Source organism: Vigna unguiculata, chromosome 2 (assembly GCF_037176805.1).
Source record: "Vigna unguiculata cultivar grain cowpea cultivar isolate G323 ecotype 2 chromosome 2, ASM3717680v1, whole genome shotgun sequence".
In the NCBI taxonomy this organism is placed as follows: domain Eukaryota; kingdom Viridiplantae; phylum Streptophyta; class Magnoliopsida; order Fabales; family Fabaceae; genus Vigna; species Vigna unguiculata.
The window spans coordinates 31796800-31817258 of NC_140793.1; the positions used below are offsets into that span (position 1 = coordinate 31796800).

At 30.9% G+C, this 20459-nt stretch overlaps 2 protein-coding genes across 2 annotated transcripts; both read right to left on the reverse strand.

The window, feature by feature from the left end:
• Positions 1 to 7264: 7264 nt before the first annotated feature.
• LOC114173001 (uncharacterized) lies at positions 7265 to 12386 on the reverse strand. The gene is made up of 2 exons (XM_028057183.2): positions 12113 to 12386; positions 7265 to 7692 (listed from the first exon to the last, which is right to left on the reverse strand). Exons 1-2 carry the CDS (start codon positions 12220 to 12222, stop codon positions 7494 to 7496), a joined length of 309 nt encoding a protein of 102 aa, XP_027912984.1. The 5' UTR covers positions 12223 to 12386; the 3' UTR covers positions 7265 to 7493.
• Positions 12387 to 14225: 1839 nt separating this feature from the next.
• Positions 14226 to 20392, reverse strand: CHR1 (chromatin remodeling 1). Its single transcript, XM_028053499.2, has 16 exons — positions 20239 to 20392; positions 20074 to 20153; positions 19208 to 19468; positions 19003 to 19101; positions 18355 to 18701; positions 18066 to 18255; positions 17769 to 17944; positions 17184 to 17253; positions 16910 to 17099; positions 16446 to 16544; positions 16270 to 16364; positions 16062 to 16181; positions 15370 to 15489; positions 15181 to 15279; positions 14990 to 15097; positions 14226 to 14624 (listed from the first exon to the last, which is right to left on the reverse strand). The coding sequence occupies exons 2-16, from the start codon at positions 20143 to 20145 to the stop codon at positions 14400 to 14402; spliced, it is 2271 nt and encodes a 756-aa protein (XP_027909300.2). The 5' UTR covers positions 20146 to 20153; positions 20239 to 20392; the 3' UTR covers positions 14226 to 14399.
• Between the last annotated feature and the right edge of the window lie 67 nt (positions 20393 to 20459).

Consider the following 20459-nt stretch of genomic DNA (forward strand, 5'->3'; position numbering starts at 1 on the left):
CATAAGGATAAGAGAAATAATGCATAAAGCATAAAGAAAGCAGGCACTCGTGCGGGTGGGCAGCATGGCCAATCATTGCTTCCATGGGGCTATCATGAAACATCCACGTGGCTGGACCACACGTGTGAATGAGAAGACATTTACGAATCAAAATTCACCAACAACCCTTTTCTTAATTTATTCACACCTTCATTCTTTCAACCTTTCAACTTTACAAACACTAATTTCTGCATTAATTCTCTTTTTCAACTTATTTTTGTTTTCAAAAAACATACTTGTTTAATCGGGAAGGAACAAACACGAGCTTCATATTTCATCTGTTTATTTAATTTCGGAGTCAACTATAGTGTTTCAACAAACAAGCACACGAGCAATGATGAATTTGCTTAATAATTTTTGAAGGCATCATTTTTCTTGATCAAATTAAAAAAATATCTACACCCAATTGAGTCGCCAAGAAAGAAAATTCGTGCAACTTTTATATATTTCGTCACTTTTTCCATTTATTATTTTCTCTAATATTTCTTCTACTTTTTATCCCAATTTTTGTTCCCACTCAAGATAAGAACTGAAAATTAAGTTGGTACCGTTAACCGAACAACCTCATCGACAGAAAAGTAAGACCAATTCAAAGGCGCGTATGATCTCATTTTTCCGTCTAATTAAACCTTAGAAATATGAAAAGAAACGAAAACTGTTTGTCGAGGTGACTACATACACTGCATGATTAGGCATAATAGTAAGTATAATGATAACCCTAGGTAGAGTGTAGGGAGACATTTTTGAAGAGTAACTTTTATGATTGTGTTTGGCTTAATCTTTGCGGTGGTTAATTTTGGTTAGAAAAGAAAGAAAACAGTTCCATTAAACGCAGAATTTGGAAGTGATGCAGTGACATATATATACATAGAGCAGATGATGATGTTTGAAAGCGTTTGTGTCCGTTGGATTTGAGATGCAATTGGGTCCCTGATGAAGACGCAGAGTGGTGGGCAGAGGGGGCCAGCAATGAATACGAGGAGTGTCAAAGCAAAGAAAATATCATGAAAATAATGATAAGAGATAGGGCGAACCCACGTGTGGCTGGTTACAACCAGAGAGAAAAACAGAAGAGAATCTCAATAAATATATATATTTATACTTGCTGTGACATTTATATTCCTTTTGCTGGGAAAGGACAAACGCGCGTGCCATAACGACACTGTACGGATTTATTAAGCATGGTCTACTTGGTGTTGTAGTAACCAGAAGAAGTGAACAGCTAGCAATAGGAAGGTTTGAAGTGTTGTGAATTGAATCGAATCGAAAGAAATAAGCAAAAAGAAACAAATTAAGGTTCAAAGATGAAAGTTGAAAGTTGAAAGAGCAGTGAATAGAGAAGATGGTGTGTTTAGCAAACCAAGGGAAGCTTCAATCATTGCTCACGCGCGGCTCTGCCTCTAAACGTGGCCACACAATCCCCTAAGCACATTGTCAGCTATCATCATAGCCCTCATGCACACAACCTTTGACCATTTTTCATCACAAACCAAACAAAACAAAACATCATATATATACACTCTCCTTATACCAACGTTACTTATACGAGTATTGGATTTATTAAGATTCATATTCAAAAGATAACAAAAAGCAAGGGATCATAGATTACCTAAATACTTTCTTTTGCCTTTGCTATATGCACCTTTCCATTTCCCTTCTTTCATACTGCTTGGTTCAGACACTATCATGTTTCCAGACAAAGTTTTCATGATTCAAAACAAAAGTGCGCATTATTCTTTACATCACATTAAACTACACAATCAATGTTTAATCTCCCACTCTTTTTATCCCTATAATTAATGCTACTGCCACACACTTTCACCACAGTTTATTACGTCAATTGCTAACCAACTAACCATTCAAACAATATATCCTCTATTTTATGGCCCATATACTTTTATGTCCTTTCGGAGGTTATAAATATTCTTCTCATTATTATTTTTTGGTTTAATTCATTGTTTTCTATTTTTTTTCAAAAATTTAAATTAGTTCTCAAATTTATTTAAGTTTTAATTTAGTGTTAATTTTTTTTAAAATTATTGTAATTTAATTTTTTTCATTAAATTTATTAAAATAAATCAATATTTTTTTATTAAAATTGATTTTATGATTATGTTAATTATATTAATAAAACAAATTATTTTTATCAATAATTTTAATTTTGATGAAAAATTCTTAATCCATTTCAAATAATTTAACGAAAAGAATCATGTTATATCAAATTTTTAAAAATCAAAATCAAATTAAAATTAAAAAAATAAGAAAACCAATTTAATATTTTTGAATAAAAGAGTAATTAAACCTTATCTTCTTTATGCTAAATTTCATCGACATGATATAGCAACAATAAATTAACTTTTGACAAATAATATTATATGAATGATTATTTTACTCAATTTATCTTCATAATGTGTTTCCAGTTTAGAAGGTCTTGTATATTTAATTTATATTATAATTTTTTTTCTTCAAAATATAATATCTCTAGTACATATACACTTATGTTTATTTTGATTTAATTATTAAATTAAAACCGTGTATGATGTTTGAATAGTATAGATTTAGAGTTTAATTGAAACAATGTATTGGTGTAAATATTTTTATATTATCCACTAATTAAAACCTACTTTAGATACGACTACTAAAGTAATAACCGCAAAATTCATTATTTCTTTTCATATATAAATAGTTCATGTTTGGATAATTGGGTAAATAATTGTGGTCTATTTGTTTTAATTAATCTTCTGTATTTCTTCAAAGAATACAAACATGGAATGAAAAATTATATGGTCGTACGGACCCACTTGTGGCAGAGTATCTTCTAGCTGTCCTTAATCTTCTATTTTGATATTATTTTGAATTATTTTCATTTTATTTGAATATCACTATTCACATTATCACTTTAATTTTTTATTTGAATAAAAGATTATGATGAAATATAAAAAAAAAATACAACCAAATAGCATTCAAACTTCTGATAAAGAAAATCATGCAAACGTAAATTTAAACTAACTTCAAGTGACTTTACAAAAAAAAAAATACAGTTGACATATGGAAGACAATAGTCTCATTTAACAATAATTAAGAAAATAACAATGCAGATTAATCAAGAAATAGATTTATATTGATAAATAAATATTTTCAATAATATCTATTGATAAACATCGTTATCAATTTTTATTAATAAAATTTTAATATTACATCTATTGAAAAAAGTCTTTTATTGGTATAATAAAAAAAACTTTGTTAACATAATACAGAAAAATAGTTTTATCTATATTAGTAGAAAAAAAAATCCTTACTAACTTTGATTGAAAAAATAACTATCATTCATGAAAAAATTCGAAATCACATTAACTAAAAATAATTTATTTGATGTGAACTGAAAAATTGCACTTGACATTAGTTGATAAATATATGTTGAACTGTTTAAATCAAATTTATGCTATAATCTTTGAAAATATAAAAATAAATATTTAATTAACATATCATCGTTATTTTCATTGGACCCAAAACTTAAACCCAAATAAGAAAAAACAAATTAATAATAATAAAGACATAACAATAAAAATATAATTAGGGAAGGAAAGAAAAACCACACTTTATGTAGTTTATGTGATTTTGAAGGAGAAGAAGGACAACAACAAAATTGTTCACATACATAATTTTTTATACGTTTGCGTATATAATTTATTATTATACAATAATAATTAGTTATGGGTGTTTATCTTTTTCTATTATAATACTAAATTATTAAAAAAATATTATCAATAAAAAAACTATTTTTTCTCATTTTTTCATCGATTTCATTTCATCTAAATAATTTCATTTTTTAAAACTTTTTTCCTTTTTTTCTTTTTAACACTTTATTTTTTATATTTCTATTTAAAACAACTAAAAAGAATAAGAAAATATTTTGATTGATTTAACATGAAAAGAAAAATATAAGTAAAGGATAATAAAATAAATGCTATGAATAAAAAAATGATAAAATAAAAGAAAAGCAACAAAATTAATTCCGTCCTCCACCTCTCTACCGTATGAGGCATTAGATTTTGTGTCACAGTGTAGAAATGATGGAGCAGTTAATGTTGCACACCCATCACATTAATGAACCTAATCTTTCTTCGTCTCCGAGAATGCAAACAATATTCCTGATCATGAATTGAAGTTTACGCGTAACAATTATACTCTCAAATACTGGGATTCACAATGAAAATTCATATTTATGATTAAAAAAAAATGCAAATTTTGTTTTATTCAATTAATTTTTTAATGTTAAATTAAACCTAAAATTTCTACAGTAACATGGTATTAAAATTGTGATGAAGATGAGAAGTGATACACTTTTTCTTTCGGCTACTGTCTCGTCAAATATATATATATATAGTCCCCACTTACGTCTTCATGCTTTTGTTCATCCAATATATAAATATAAATATTTGTGCCTAAACCCTAAACAATTACAACCACCATTCAATGAATCAATTCCAAATATAAGTCTTCACACACAAGTTTCTGCAGTTGGATAAAAACGTCTTTTAAGTTAAGATTAACAAGACATGATGAGCTACGGCTTCTCGAATTAAATCACAGATACTTAATCACATAAAAAATTATCGAAAAGATATTAAATAATTATAAATCTAACTCATAAGAAATTACACTATTTTCAACACAAACATAACAAATTTATGTTTTTTTTTTTTTTTTGTGTTCAACTTTCTTAAGATAAGACAAATACAATCCTTAAACTAATAATATATATGTATTCATCACTTTGTTTAAACTTGGTGGAATTACTATAGCTCTTCAATCAACAAATATAATGAATAATCAATTATATTTCCCATGCATGAGTGATGAATACGACATCAATTTATATATATGTGAATATATAGGTAGGTTAAGGAATATAATGGTTTGGCTTAGGTCTGGTTTTTTGTTGTTGGTGGGGTAGATAGCTTATCATTATCACCGAGTTTCTGCATATAGTAAACGAATTTCAGGATATATGCTATGAAATGAAAGCAAGCACCACTTAGATAAGATATTCAAATGTTATTTCTTCAAACCCAAAAACGGAATAGCATTGGATCTTACGGAACAAATAAAGAGTTCAATCTCTGTTTAATGCCAATATGACTTTAAATTAAACAAAACAAATTATGCAAATTTGTTGTGTATTAGGAAGGTGCGAGTATGGCAACCAAAATTCTGCCAATATAGACTCAGATAAGAGGTATAATTTTAATCATTTAAATTATAAGGTTAAAACTACATATATTTATTTGTTTAATATATCAGTAAATGGAATTTGAATTGCATTTCATATTAAATTAGATTTTTATTACCGGGAGATAATAGCATGAATTTAGACGATTAAAATCAGATATACGTACATAACTTATTATAAACTCTTAATCTTTTTATCTATCTATCTAAACAACAACAATAATTACGTTATTGACTAATAATGAAAAATATAATAATATAGGAAATCCACATTTTTACCTCGCAAACGAATATTTGAGGTTCACTGATTTTATTATAGGATGACTGGTTTTTGAGATGTTGATTTATCATCAAACTACTAAAAAATGTCTAATTTTAAGAACTTTGTATATGTAATGTTTAACTCGTAATTAAAAAATTTATGGTAGGATCTCACATTCACTAATAATATAACTAAAATGTTGCATAGAAAATAGAAATAACTCTTATTATAATCTAAATTTTTAGGGTTAATTAAGTTTGACCAAAATCTAGTAACTCTGAATCCTGGTGTTATAACAGCAAAACAATTCATGAACAATGATTGCACATGCATAAGACTATATATATATATATATATATATATATATATATATATATATATATATATATATATATATATATATATATATATATATATATATATATATATATATCTGTCATGTTTGTGTCATAAAAGCCATAACCTGCTTCCAGAGCAAACCCACTTCTAGCTACAAACAGTTTAGTTTGCATCATTTTAAAAGAAAAATACTTTTGAAAAAAGGAATTTCCAAAACTTGTGTTAACTCTATTGCAGCTTCTGAGCACATAACATCACCTGAAAATCCTAAGATTATTTTATAAGATTGGATGAGTGAAGATTTTGAAAAGGAAGTAACATGCAATGAAATAGCTACAAATTATAATAACCGATTGTATTATTCTTTCTGGTATATAGGCATTTGGGTTATGATTCATGAGAGAGAAAAGAAAAGAAAGACAGTGTTGTTGTTGTTGCAGCAATAATTGTTGAGCATCGTTGATACTGAACTATTATCCAAAAGAAGCACCTAAACACATAAGGAAGATCTGAATGAGGGCCACACTCATTATTTTAGAGCAATAATGTGACCTGTGATGTGAGGTACCTAATGAAACCACAAATTTGTGATTCATTATATTTTTGCAACTTTTTTTCATTCCTCTCTTGCTCATGATATTCGATACCTAGAGCAATGCCTAAAGGTGGCACAAGATGGAACCGTGGGGGACCATGACAGCACTTAGCCACTTACTATCTATATATCACAAAATATGGTCAACCAAAGATGCATTTCTTTTGGATTTTCCTATGTCTGCTTAATCAATTCAACTCCTATTTCTGTCACAAACAAACATACAAGACGTAAAATTTCCAATATGACCATCACACTCTGACTAAAGAGGATATAATTATGTTTTCTGTTCCAACATACAATCACCCTTCTAACCTTTTATAAAGTAAAAAGAAAAAACAATTATATGCTTCCCACCACCAGGTCTTTCTTTATAATATCTAAAAGATAAATACATTTTTGAGCTCTGCTATCATAGAAAATTATACATTTCAATCTTTATAAATTATCTGTACTGTCATTTTGTATAGATGTATGTTACCTCATCAGTAAATAAATACTAATAGGTATTACTGAAAACTGACATAGATCAAAACTAATAAAAGACATTTGAATCTTAATGATAAAGATAGAAGGCCTCTATTAGTGTGAATCACCATCCGATGAAAAGGAGAAGAACCCTTAAAAGTCTATCTAGTCTAATAATATTACAGAGGAAATAAAAACTATTTAAAGCCTATGACAAGGACAGACACAAACATTTTGCATGGAGAACTAGCCTGCAATTTCCAGAGAGAAAATTTCTTTTATATTTCTTCATCAACTATGACTATTTACATTTGCAAGTTATACAACTCTACGCAGCCAAAGCTACAATGTATTTAGAAACACTGCAGATAATCCTGTCAGGAATTCCTTGATGAAAATCTAAAAGCAAATTAAGAGACAAAGCAAGAAAATTGTTGTGCCTCTTGACTTGACTGGGCTCAGTATTATGTACATTACTAGTGCAACAAGTGTACCACAAATTCACTTCGTACCCTGAGTATTCACGAAAGACCAAATTAATTACACGCCAAGAAGTTCTCATATGGACAATGGCAGTCTTCTTTCCCTGTTCCTTGCCAATGTTTGCCTAGTCATTCTTAACCGGGCTGGAAGAAATATATTGAAGCATATGACAACCCCAAAAAGCCAAAAGTGCCTCAAATAAAGGGTCGTGAGGGATGAGACAACAAGCACGGAGAATAGTAAAGCAAAAAAAATCGCCTCAGCAACATCACCCCTGCAATGCAACAAAGCAAGAGAAATGTCAAGTATAGATGCATGAGTCACGTTCCATGATTTTTATTTACATTTTAGAAGGTAATAATATATTTGATGTAAAAGGATACCAGGACCTAGACCCAAATTCCAAATATATGACTTAACTCCAAGTTTGACCGCCATAATGCATCTAAAAATATTAGTTTATAATTTCTTTTGTATTAAGGTTTATAGACCCCTGGACTGTGACCCACACATAACCATGGTTCCCCCTTAGTATGGCCAAGCTTCAAGTAACACAACATCAAAAGAGAAAAATAAACAAACAAGAATATAAAAAATCGGAGAAAGTCTCTCCTGAAAAATAGGGCAATCTATATACCGAGTTACCTGTGAAACCATGCAACCGTACACGGCCTTGGAGATCTAGATATACATAAATTATTCATCTAGAAATCATAGTTCAAACATACTAATTATTACTGTCTCTCAAAACATCATGATTACATCATTAACACACCTAATAGTAGGATCATCTACATCTCAAAATAAAGACTTCCTTTCTATTCATTATCCGTGTACTAAAAACTGCAATATATTGCTGCAAACAGGTATTTATAGAACTCCGGGCAGTAAGCTCATAGTCTGCATTCTCTTTTAGTTTGCAGTAAACGGAACTTACAAGGACTACGAGTATTCAACTCACAGGTTGCATTATCTCTTTCGTTGCAACAAAAGGTTATCATAGTAACTATAGGTACGAAACCCATCATAAACTACATACCATAACACCCACAATGAAAAGTTTAAATCCATATTTACCATGCATAAGAAGAACAATGATAAATCAAACTGAACATAAAAATAGATAAATAATTAAATAAATCTTATATTTGCTTTCATTGTCAAATGCTCATAAAAATTATAATCATAAAAAGAAACTATTTTTAAAATTTATTGTTTCTCCTAAAAAATAACAATTGACTTGCTACTAGGTAAATTACCAACTCACAACTATGGGGAACTGACTCAGTCCCTTCCAATATTGTCAGGAGGGGCAACCTCCGATGTTTTCTGATGAATCTAAACACAATGAGCAAGAAACAAAGAGATTAACAAAAAATCTCCGATTTGTAAGATTTAGTGTTTTGAGGAACCCATTCAAAAACCCACAATTTCTATAGATTTATAGGTCGAGTCTTGTTGGTTTTTGTTCATGGATAAAAGAAAAACAATTGAGCAAGGAAACAATATAAAATATTTTCAATTGCAGAAGTGTACAACTTTTATTGAATCAAGGTTGTATTTAAATACACTTAAATAATTGAATAAAAATCTCGCTTCATGATTTTATGAGTTGCTACTGATAATTGGATAACAAAATCAACTAACTAATCCGCTAACAACTAAAAACAAGATAACGTATATAAGATGAGAGCCAGAATTTTGATTTCTTTAGTAGGACTGAATTGTTCTAGCAGTTATTAATTACTCTAAGCATTTATGGTTAGGAGCAGGCCTTAAGCAGTTATTAGTCAGGGGAGAAAAAAAAATGGGATAGGGGGAAAAACGAAGGGGGAACAGATAGGAAATGGTTGTGCAGGGAGAGACCAACCTCTCAACAATCTTGGAAGAGAACCTTTTTACTCACTTAATTTCACTCTGTTCTGGTGTAACTTTGTTGTAACTCAGTGTCACTTTAATTGAATAAATTTCAGACCATCTTTCTATACCAGTTGGTTTCATCAAAATACTCTAAAATAACTTATAAAATTCTTGCACTATTATTTTAGGAGCTGCTACGGATAGCTGAATAATGAAATCTAAAACGAGCAAATCCACTAACAACTACAAACAAGATAACATTCTTATTAATTTAATAATTGACTCATTCAAAATTAAATTCGAAGGCACATTTCAAACAACCTTACCTCAAAGAGCGCCAACTAGGGACTTTTTTTAATGAATGGGGGGTAATTGCTCCTTTTAAATCAAATGATGAGAGCATGAAGTTTGTGAGATTTGAAACAATGAGAAGAGAGCAAGAAGAATGAGAGTAAGAATATATCAAAATAGGGTGGGAGAAGAAAAAAGATGAATAAGGTATCGGAGTGGTGACATCCTTCATGATCTATCACATCACTACTCTGCTTCCAAGCACTATAGTATATGGTGTTTTACTGTAATTTCATCATTATTTCGTCATGATATTCATCTCATGTTGCAGATGCCTCTTCTACACTGCTTCTCGGGTTTTGTTTGTTGACAGATTTATTATTGTTTGGCTCTTACTGTTTTGTTTTGTGCTCATTAGGTCTTTGGATCTCTCTTACAAAAGATCCACTAGTTCATCAGGCTACTGCCTCAGTTTATTTGTATACCTTTTATTCACTTTCTATTCCCTTAACTAAATATCAATGTAAACACAAATCAAAAATACAATTCAGGTTTCTTTATATTTCAAGTCTATCTTTAAACACATTGTAATATTATCATCAACAAATCAAACCAAATACAAATGAATAAAAATATTGTATGACCAAGACATTAATCAAGGAATACATTTTATATCCTAAGATTACGCAAGACAACTGAACTGATTCGGTATCAATTTCACAAACTAGCATAAAAGCAAAGGTACTTAACTGTAGCATAATGGATTTGACCCATGACCACTTCAATGCATTATTATCCACAATATAGTAGCATTTGGAACATGGAAGAGGTTTTGCAAAACCTATTTGGATATAGAAAATAAACTTGTGCTATGAAAATTGAAGGTCTTTTGTTTAACTTATTAAGTGACTTACGACTTTTTTGCAAGTCAACTTGTTTCAATAAGCTTCAACTAGGCTTATCAAAATAAGCTTACTGAATCAAGCACTTGCATAATCCCTCATCTGCAGAACATTTATTGAATATGCACTTGATTAAGGTAATTATCAAGGATGACCATAACTCATTTGCAAATCCATCGTATCTATTTATCCAATAACCAAGAGTTATGGCTCCAGCACAGTTTAAATCTATAACATCAAAATCTTCAACTGGTAAAGTTGTCTAACTTGCTGCAAAAGTAATGCACCTTAACTAAGACAGGAAGGAACTTAATTTGTGATCTATGTTTATATGTTGTGATCAAATTCAACCTTTTTTAAAGGGAATGGAAATGGTCAAGACCAACACCGTGATACTTAATAAAGCATGGGTACAACCATACAATACAGCACAATGCAAGAATAAGAGATATTCTTAAAAGCCCAAAATATGATAGAGCCTAGATATTTTAACATGACGTAAAAAAATTCGTATAAATTCAAAATATTTAATAATTTATCATTAGTACATAGTTATACCGGCGGAAGATTATAAAAAAATAAAATTGATCATAAAAAAATCCATAATTACATAAATTTCTGTTGCTCGTCCCAAAGTATATTCTTTTGCATAATGAACGTACCACAAAAAGAAAAAAAATACATACTCTTCCCCAACCATGGAAAAATGTCATAAAAGATCATTAGTCATATTCAAAGAAGCCAAGGTTCAATACCATACCATAATATTTACTATAGCGTAAAAAGATACAAAGAAGTCATCACACCACAAGTCCTATTCCATAGATATAGATATTAAGGTGTAACATGCGTATCAATATCTAATAAGCGTATCAATTTTGGTGTATTTGATCTCCAGGGGTTTTATAGGATTTCATATCTAGCAGTTAGCACTGAAGAAATCGAAAATATTACAGTATTTAATGAAAGAGGGAGACACGAGAGCACGAGAGCCTCAATATCACATCTATGATATCCATACTTTTCCATTTTCAATGCTACTGCAGAGTTAGGTTTTCATGTATGCCTCAAGGTTTTTAACTTTGACACGTGTCAATTTTCATCAATTTTCATCAAACTATCTTTTTTTCATCTAAAGTAAAAGAAATTATCTTGCCTCCACTGCCCAAATTTTCCAGGTCCATCAGTCAGAGGGCTTGCCATCGTTGACATTACATAATTATTATATACTGGCTATATTGCCTGCCACTCTACACCATGATGCAAGTTCTTTATACCCATCATATCAAACTAAACTATGAATCGGTGTTCATCGATCAATGTTATGTATCGTTCAGTATATCTTAGCAAAAGAGAATTCCAAAATCCGAAATACATGGTACCCAATTCAAACACTTTTTTTCCTTTTTAAAAAGTTTCCAGTTTTGCAACAAAGATTGCAGTATCATGTAAATATCAATAAGAAAGGGTAAAACACTTCTAATGACAATTATCATGCATCATGGTCAACTAAAATTGAACATTGAAGAACATCATGCAATTCTCCTTGCGTGCACCAGAGGCTGCTCAACTAATATATATCAAGCCAGCACAAAATGTAATTTATGAAGTTAAAAGAGAACAAAAGAAAAAAGGGTTTACCGAGTTTGGACATGGGGCTTGGGCGAGAAGAAAGTAAGAGCAGAGTGGTTGCGCTTGTATCGAACATGGTAATCTCGGAGCTGATCCACGAATTTGGAGTGGGTTATCATCTCTACCTCCACCCACAATCAAAATGGAAAATTGGAACCTAACTCTTCGCTGAAAACATAGAATCTATTTGCCTTCGCAAATTTTCGATGACTACAGTGGCGTTCTTCGGATTTTATGTTTAGTTTTAGCAGGAGCAAGGGAACCCTGCGAAGTGCAAATAGAAAATTAAGGGTCTTATTACATTGATTAAGTTAAATTATCTAATTTCTTAATTGAAATTGTGAAGACTTAAATTACTTTTATAGAATCTGGAACATGAAACTTATCTGAGTAATTTATTTATTTGATAATTTTAGAAACTTTTTCAAAGTAAAATGAATTGTTTAAATGAAAAACTTAAAAATAAATTTAAGAATTTTTTAAAAAATATTAAAAATAATTAAAAATAAAATTTAAAATATAGTTAAAAAAAATTCACGACAAATTAATTATATTTGAATATTTAAATTTAACTAATATTTTTATTAGAATTTATTTTAAAAATTATATTTTGAATAAAATTTTATTTATATAAAAAAAATTGAATTATAAAATACTTCAATTATTTTATTCAAGTAAATTATTTAAAAAAATAAAAAAAGTTAAATTAGTAAATAATTTAAATATCTATTTCAGTTTTTTAGATTTATAATCCAAACATAATATTAATTTTTTTTACTAAGAATAACGTATGACTCTACTCTAATCTTCAAAATCGCTATATTCAAGGTTATTTTTAAAAAGAACTCATTGTAATATTGAAATAATTTCTAAAGTCATATTGGCAACTGAGTATTTTAAAATATGATTAAACGTAACAAAAATGATTGTATTTGTATGCTAGTAAATTTGGCTTTAATTTTTCTAAAATATATCAATTTAGTTTTCTTTTAATAGAGTTCATCAATTTTTTTTTAATAAAACAGATTAAATCTACATATACTTTTATATTTGAAGAATAAACTTATCCATATGAAAATAGAGATATTTGTCTATTTTCAATCACGCTTGAGAGAAACTTTAGACTTAAAAACAATTTTTTATTACAACTTAAGCGACCAATAAACTAACAATATTTGTCTCGAGTCAACACAAGTTTAACTGTGAAAGAATGTCCTCCGACTCGAAGAAATAGCATCCACTCAAAAGGAAAATCTTTAATCGAGTCCCATTTTCATTTGTTTAAAAACACATTTCATTTTGCGAGATATTATAGGAAGTAAAAGGAGGGTTTAAAAACACATTACATATAAGGTTTTAATATATCAATTTGAAAAAAAAAAGCAATAAATTTTAATAAATTTGTGAATCAATTTATCAATATTTAATTACAATGAAAATACCGTTAATGAAGATTCTGAATTCTATTCCAAACAGACTTCAGAGTATCGTTATTACCTCCAAAATTTGTGTATTTTAATGACAAGTTATGATTCACGAGTATATTAATGGTGAAAATACATTTCACAATAATGCTTGATTATAAATTTTCCAGTCAAATAATAATATTTTTATCTCTACATGCATATAATTATTAGTGTTTTTCAGGTGAACTAATAGTGATAAAAAGAATGGAAGTGGGCTAAGTATACCAAAGAATACAGTAGATAAAAGAATTCAAGATATTTTGTTGAATTTTTTACAACTGACCCCCGTCCCATTGAACACAGTATAATCCCCCCTTAATTAAAGGTGAACTCTTTCATTTAATACTTCGTTTTCCATAAATAAAAAAAAATCGACACATTTCACCAAAATAAAAAGCCCACAACGCAACCCAAGAAATCCTACTCATTCTCATTTATACAATTTTATCATCTATTTAACTAAAACTATATTCATCGATAAAAGTAACTATTGCGTACTACTTTCCAACTTTTATACGTACAGAATTATTTATCTTTCACAATTTTAAACACTAATATTTTAATATAATATACATATGACCCTTGTGTATTCACTAGTTTCATTTTAAAATTAATTCCAGCTGATAAACAAATTAAAATGAATTCCAAGACAAACCTAAGATAAGTTGAGTATTCATTTCTAAACGTATAGTTCAGTTAGAAGTATCTACAAAAGTGAATACCCTCCAGGGCGTTACCGCCGTGATATATGCGACCATCTCAAAATGCCATATATCACAACACAAAAAAACAAGTTTTTTTTGCTGAGGCCAATGAATAGTGACGACAAACTAACTGTTGAGAGTAGAGAGCACACCTCCACTCGCAGTTGGAATCACCACCTCCCACCCTGGACCTTTAAGAGGAAAGGAACTGCATGGAGCTTCACCTTTGTTGTTCACGATAAGATCACTGCGATCCAAGACCTTCTCCAGGTCTTCATCACTAATATCTGTTCGTATCATTTTATCTTCAGCTGTTTCATCGTCACGAAGCAATGCCAAAACATCCTCTTCCTAAAGTTCGACAATGCACAAAGAACAGATTAAGACAAAGGTATAGGAAAGCCTAAAAACAAATATATCCAATAAAAGAATGAAAAACTTCCAGTAAATTTTAGATTAAGCTAATCTATTCACCGTAAGCAGGTGAGGATACCACTGACCAGGAAAGCAAATACATGAGACGAACAAGACTAATTAATTATTTAATGATCTGGTCAATATAAAACAAAATTTTGGCCATGTAAAGGAAATATTGGCAGCAAAAATCTTTAAACACCGAAGGCACGCAATCGACGGCAAATTCATTTATATTTTTATGAAACATAGGAGAAATTTAAAAAAAAAAATCATTGGATAACAGTTGCTAAAATACTAACCTCTATCTCATCCGTATTGACAGCTTTACGCTCTTGATGAAACTGTCCTTTCCCAATCACTACATGTTCAAGCTTCAATTTGCTGAAAGCCCTTCTCAGCATGCGATCCTGTAAATAGACTGTCATATCCATCTCTATAACAAGCCACAAGTCACACTAGAGACTGAGCCCGATATGTAATATTGAAGTACCTCTATAGATTGAGCAGTTGACAGCCGGTACACATGAACAGGCTTTGTTTGACCAATTCTATGACACCTATCCATGGCCTGTAAATCCATCTGAGGATTCTGAAACTCAAAAAAATGTGTATTATAAGTTAAAACAGTAAAACAAAAACAAATAGATAAAACGCAGAACAGGAATGTGTCAAACAGTACCCAGTCACTGTCATAAAGAATGCAAGTATCAGCTGCAGTGAGGTTGATTCCCAATCCACCAGCCCTGGTAGAAAGAAGAAAAACTCTGCAATTGCTATTTTCATCGTTGAAGTCCTGGAGCTGTTCATGACCACAAGAGTTATCAATGATTAGAGATTAGGAACAATACTTGCAAATCATAACAAGGCTTAACGCATGTTTAAAACAGGCTTCAAGCTTCTTGATCAAATGCTTATTTAAAAATATTATGGTAACTAAAATAGAAATTGCAAATAATGCTCACTTTTATAGGAAAAATTGAAACAACTAAAAAAAACAGAGCAAAAGGCTGTCACTACAAATTTAATATATCATGGTTGCCAGATAAATGTAAAAATCTTCAATCCCCTTGTCATGTAATCTATGAAAAACAGTGCTTTCGTGGTAGTGACATTATGTTCAGAAGCTACTCTTTTCTAACTTCCAAGAAAAGGGCATACTTCTCTAATTAGATTTTCCATTTTTTTTCAAAAATATATTTATGATAAGAGTTTTAAACATCTTTTCATTAAGAAAAACACTTAAAAAAAGCACAACCAAACCGTTAATTAAAATGACAGAACAGACGTATCATATTGTGTTGTCAGAAAATGTCAGAAAAGTAAATTGAATTATCATATTGTGTTGTGTTATTCCTGCAGTGTGGTACAAACCTGTCGTTTCCTCTCATCCAGTTTCACAGAACCATCAATCCTGCAAACTTCAAAGCCTTTTTCACTAAAATAATAATCCATTATATCTAACACTTTAGTCCACTGACTGAAGACAAGAACCTGATAACAATTAGCAAAAGCAACTGCATATAAGTAGACTTAGTAACAAGGAAATGGGAAAATGTAGACACAGCACTGTAAAGCATACTTTGTGATTCCTTGCAAATAAACGTTGCACCAATCGATCAAGCAAATGGAATTTTCCACACTGTTCAACTATCTCATTTACAGGAGGATAGAAAGCTGTACAAACAAGAAAACATAGCTTAGATAAGAACAATAGATTGTGAAATCAGTTAATCCACTCAATTGCACGATACTTACATGTATCATCACAAGCTGAATCTAGAAGATCAGGATGGTTACACACTTTCCTAAGCTGAATAGCCAAATTACGAACCAAACTTCCAGGAAGAGGGCGTCCTGCAGTAAAGTAATGCAGTACAGATCTATATTAATACAATAAAGGGAGATGAAAGAAAACTTTGTTTTTATAGTGTCAAAACCGTGCTCATTATGTATTTTAGGATGTTTTTTTATTATTTCTTTGCTATATTTTTAATCTTTATTATAGGTGTACCTTCCTATTAAAATATGATTACGTATTTAAAAACAATCTCATAATTACAGGGATTTGATCCTCAGAAATAACTATATTTCCCATGATAAACGACAGACTCATGTAGTTATACGTCCAATGACCTCATTATTGTAATATAGATAAAATATAGTATTCTTTTTTAAATTTAGAGACATAGCTTGACAGGAAACACTGGAAGCATACTTACCGCTTGACATCTTCTCTTTTAAATAGTTTCCCAACGTCTTATTAACTAAATGATCCTGCAAATTCTTCTGATGCTCAGTCATGTTTGCATAGAGAATAATCTCTTTTTTCTTTGGCAACATAATCTCAACATCAGACTTCATCCTACGGAAAAGAAAGGGTCGAAGAATAGCATGGAGCTTTGCTACTACCTGCAGGTGATTATGTCACGTGTAGCGTTACAGTTCATATTATTAGAATGAAAAAGAGCACAATAGCAAGTTCGGAGTGAATACTTGGAATCTTCGTTTCTCTTCCAGTTCTTCCCTGGTTGCTTCATTATTGCCCTTCACTGACAGATTAAACCTACAAGGAATTTAGTTTATATTAAAAGAAAGTAAAACAAATGCATAAGTAGTGTTTTCATTCGCATCAAACCAAAACCAATATTGTCAAGTGACATAAAACCAATTTATCATATAGAAAAGAGCAACATAATAACAAAGACACAAGCAACAGCTGGTTTGAAAAAATAAGACTTTATATACGTAAAAACAACTAATATTTAAATTTGGTACAGGTGAGCCGAATCAGGGTAGGGGTAGGTCACAACAGATTCAAGGGATAAGGAAACCACGGTTGAGGAAACATCCAAATAATGATTGAAACAAGTTCACGAACTTCCTAACAATATATCAAACAGGAAAAATTATTGAAGTATAGAGGAATTGGATCAAATTATTACATTCAATATACCGAATCAGAATCTAAAAAGTTTTCATTAGGCCAAAAAAGCACATAAAAATTATAGAGCATTATATTTTAAACTATCTCCATTCAGTGCTGGCACATCATCAAACAATTAAGAAAACAATACTGACCATGACTCAAACTCTTCAAGGGATGCAAAAATATCAGGCAAAATGAAGTTCAATAGAGACCATAGTTCAGCCAAGTTGTTCTGAAGAGGAGTTCCAGTTAGAAGAATCTTGTTTTCAACAGTTATGTATTTCAGCTCCTTCACTAATTTGCATTGTGAATTTTTTAGCCTGTGTCCCTTCAAAGGCCGAAAATCTAGTTAGAACAACAGAAACATACAGACTTCTGATCAAAATATTGCTGAACCAAAGTATTGGACAAACAGAAAGCATTTTGCACATTCAACTGAATTTATTTACCTCATCAACAACGAGATATTTCCAACTGTAATGCCTCAAATATTTCTTGGCATCATATAATGCAATCTCGTAAGAAGTTATGACTATGGGAAATTTTGGGCCAATTGTTCTAGGCATGTATTTCTTTCGGATCTCATCTCTCTCCTTCTTGTTACCATGGTAGATAATTGTTGGAAGTGATGGTGCAAACCTATTCCATTTGTTAAAAAATAACTATTAATAAAAAGTTAAAAAAAAACATGCATAATAACTATGTAGCCAAAATCTTCAATAATAACTTTCTTTCTACCTAGAAATCTCGTTCACCCAGTTTGAGAGGGTTGATAGAGGAGCAATTATCATGTATGGCCCATCCAGACCTTTCGCTTTTAGATGCGAGAGGAATCCAATCGTTTGGATTGTCTTTCCAAGACCCATTTGATCAGCAAGAATTCCATTCAATCCATTTTGCCACAAGGAAATCAACCACTTTACACCCTTCAGTTGATAAGGCTTCAATTCTCCTCCTGTCAGTAAAGGCATGAGCTCTTTCTGCTCCTTCTGAACTCTTTCTTCCTCAGTCATTTTCATATCTATAGTCCCCTCACCTTCTTTAGATCTTGTTAGCATGGCAGCAACTGCCCTTTTAGCCCTCCTCTAAATTAATTACAAATATGAAAATACGAATGTTAAAATAGCTCAAACTGGATGCAAGTAATGCAGATTAATAGAATATATTAACAAAATAAAATAAACTTGCTCATCAAACTATGCTTATAGAGAAGGGAGAGAAATGATAGCGTTTTGTGACTTTAAACCAATTATCAAACTCTATCTGATGAAACTATACATCTCACTAAAGACATTTTTACAACTCCTACATGTATAGAACCGGTGATATACAGTGGCATGCTAGTTTACGAAAAAAATGTTTCGATACAGAGAACAATGTACTGACAGTATTGCACTGGGAAGCAGCTTTTCTTTTCGATCCCCTGCCCCTCTTTGCAGAAGGTTTGCTCTCTTCCTCTTCCTCTTTCACTTGTTCACCCACATTCTAGCAACATATATTCAAAGAATAAGAACAATGCAATAATAACTTCAAACCAGCATGCATTAAAAGTTATCCCAGAAAAAGAGCATAAGAGAGAGGGGAATAGTACAAGTGCGATGTCATCCATTTTCTCCAGCAAAAATTCAGAGTACAGTTTGGTCTGAGTCAAAAGCTCATCCAATTTGTTAAACTGTGTGTCGTTGAGGTCAGGTGCCTCCTCGCACTGCATCTCCTCTTCCTTTATCCTAGCATTAAGTAACTTCACTTCCTCCTCCGCCATGGTTTTCGATACAAGAGACGAGCCATCGTCTATGACATCAGCAATTAACTCTTCCTCCAATTTAAGTTCATCTTTGGGGGCACAAACATCCTTTGCATTTAAAATATAAAATAGGAACAAAAATCAAATACCAATCGAAAACCAATTTATACCAAATTAAAAATAAATATAGCACAAACAACATAAACCTCTATCAGCATAACAAAAAAGACAAAGTTCTAAAACAATTTTGTAACACCAAACGACGATAAACACTAACTCGATTAAAATAACCGTTCGATTGAAGCTAACATAACATGATGCGAGTCACAGTTCATTAAAAAACAAAAACAAAACAATCCTCTATAACCTGAACAAGAACAAAAGCGGAATAAGTTTTAACACCACGTATACGCCAAACATGATTTCATAAAAAAAAAAAAAAGATAACCGTTCAAATAAAGCTAATAATATAAAATGCGCGTTATAGTTAATAAAAAAAAGATAATATACAAACAAAGCTTCCATAACAAATCACATTCTGTGCCAATGCGACGGCGTGGGAGAAATGAGAGAGTGAGAGAGAGAGAGAGAGCACATAAGAAAACAACGGTCTTCTTCAATGTTCACTCTTCAGGTTAGTGCTCTACACGAAAATGATTTACTTGGAGAAATGAGAGTGAAAGAGAGAGAGAGAGAGAGAGCAGATAACAGACCTCATCTTCGAGAACCGAAGTTGGAGACTCCACAGAAAGTTCTTCATTATTCATTTTGTCTTTGGTCTCCATTTCAAACCCTAAAATCGCAGAGTACGATCACCGAATAAAAACACGAACAGTGGAGTAAATAACAGAAAGAACGGCGTAGTTGCGATACGATACCTGGCAGAGAAAACGGTGAAGAAATGGAGGGAGCAAACGAGAAATATGAAAGGGAATACTTGAGATTCTCAGAAGTGGAAGAACAAAAGACCGGTGTGTAACAAAGCAACAACCAATTAAAGAGAGAGGAGATTTTTTTTAATTTTTATTTATATTTTGAGAGTGTTATTGATGGCGCATGGAATTGGGCGGGAAAATGGAACATACATATTGCACCCTGG

Coding starts and splice junctions, on each gene's coding strand:
- LOC114173001 (XM_028057183.2), bottom strand. CDS start 12,222: ATGATAACCCACTCCAAATTCGTGGATCAGCTCCGAGATTACCATGTT. Junction 7,693..12,112: donor AAGCCCCATGTCCAAACTCG/GTAAACCCTTTT, acceptor GTTGCATTGCAG/GGGTGATGTTGCTGAGGCGA.
- CHR1 (XM_028053499.2), bottom strand. CDS start 20,145: ATGGAGACCAAAGACAAAATGAATAATGAAGAACTTTCTGTGGAGTCT. Junction 17,254..17,768: donor CTTGAAGAGTTTGAGTCATG/GTCAGTATTGTT, acceptor AATTCCTTGTAG/GTTTAATCTGTCAGTGAAGG. Junction 15,098..15,180: donor CAACTGCTCAATCTATAGAG/GTACTTCAATAT, acceptor GTCTATTTACAG/GATCGCATGCTGAGAAGGGC.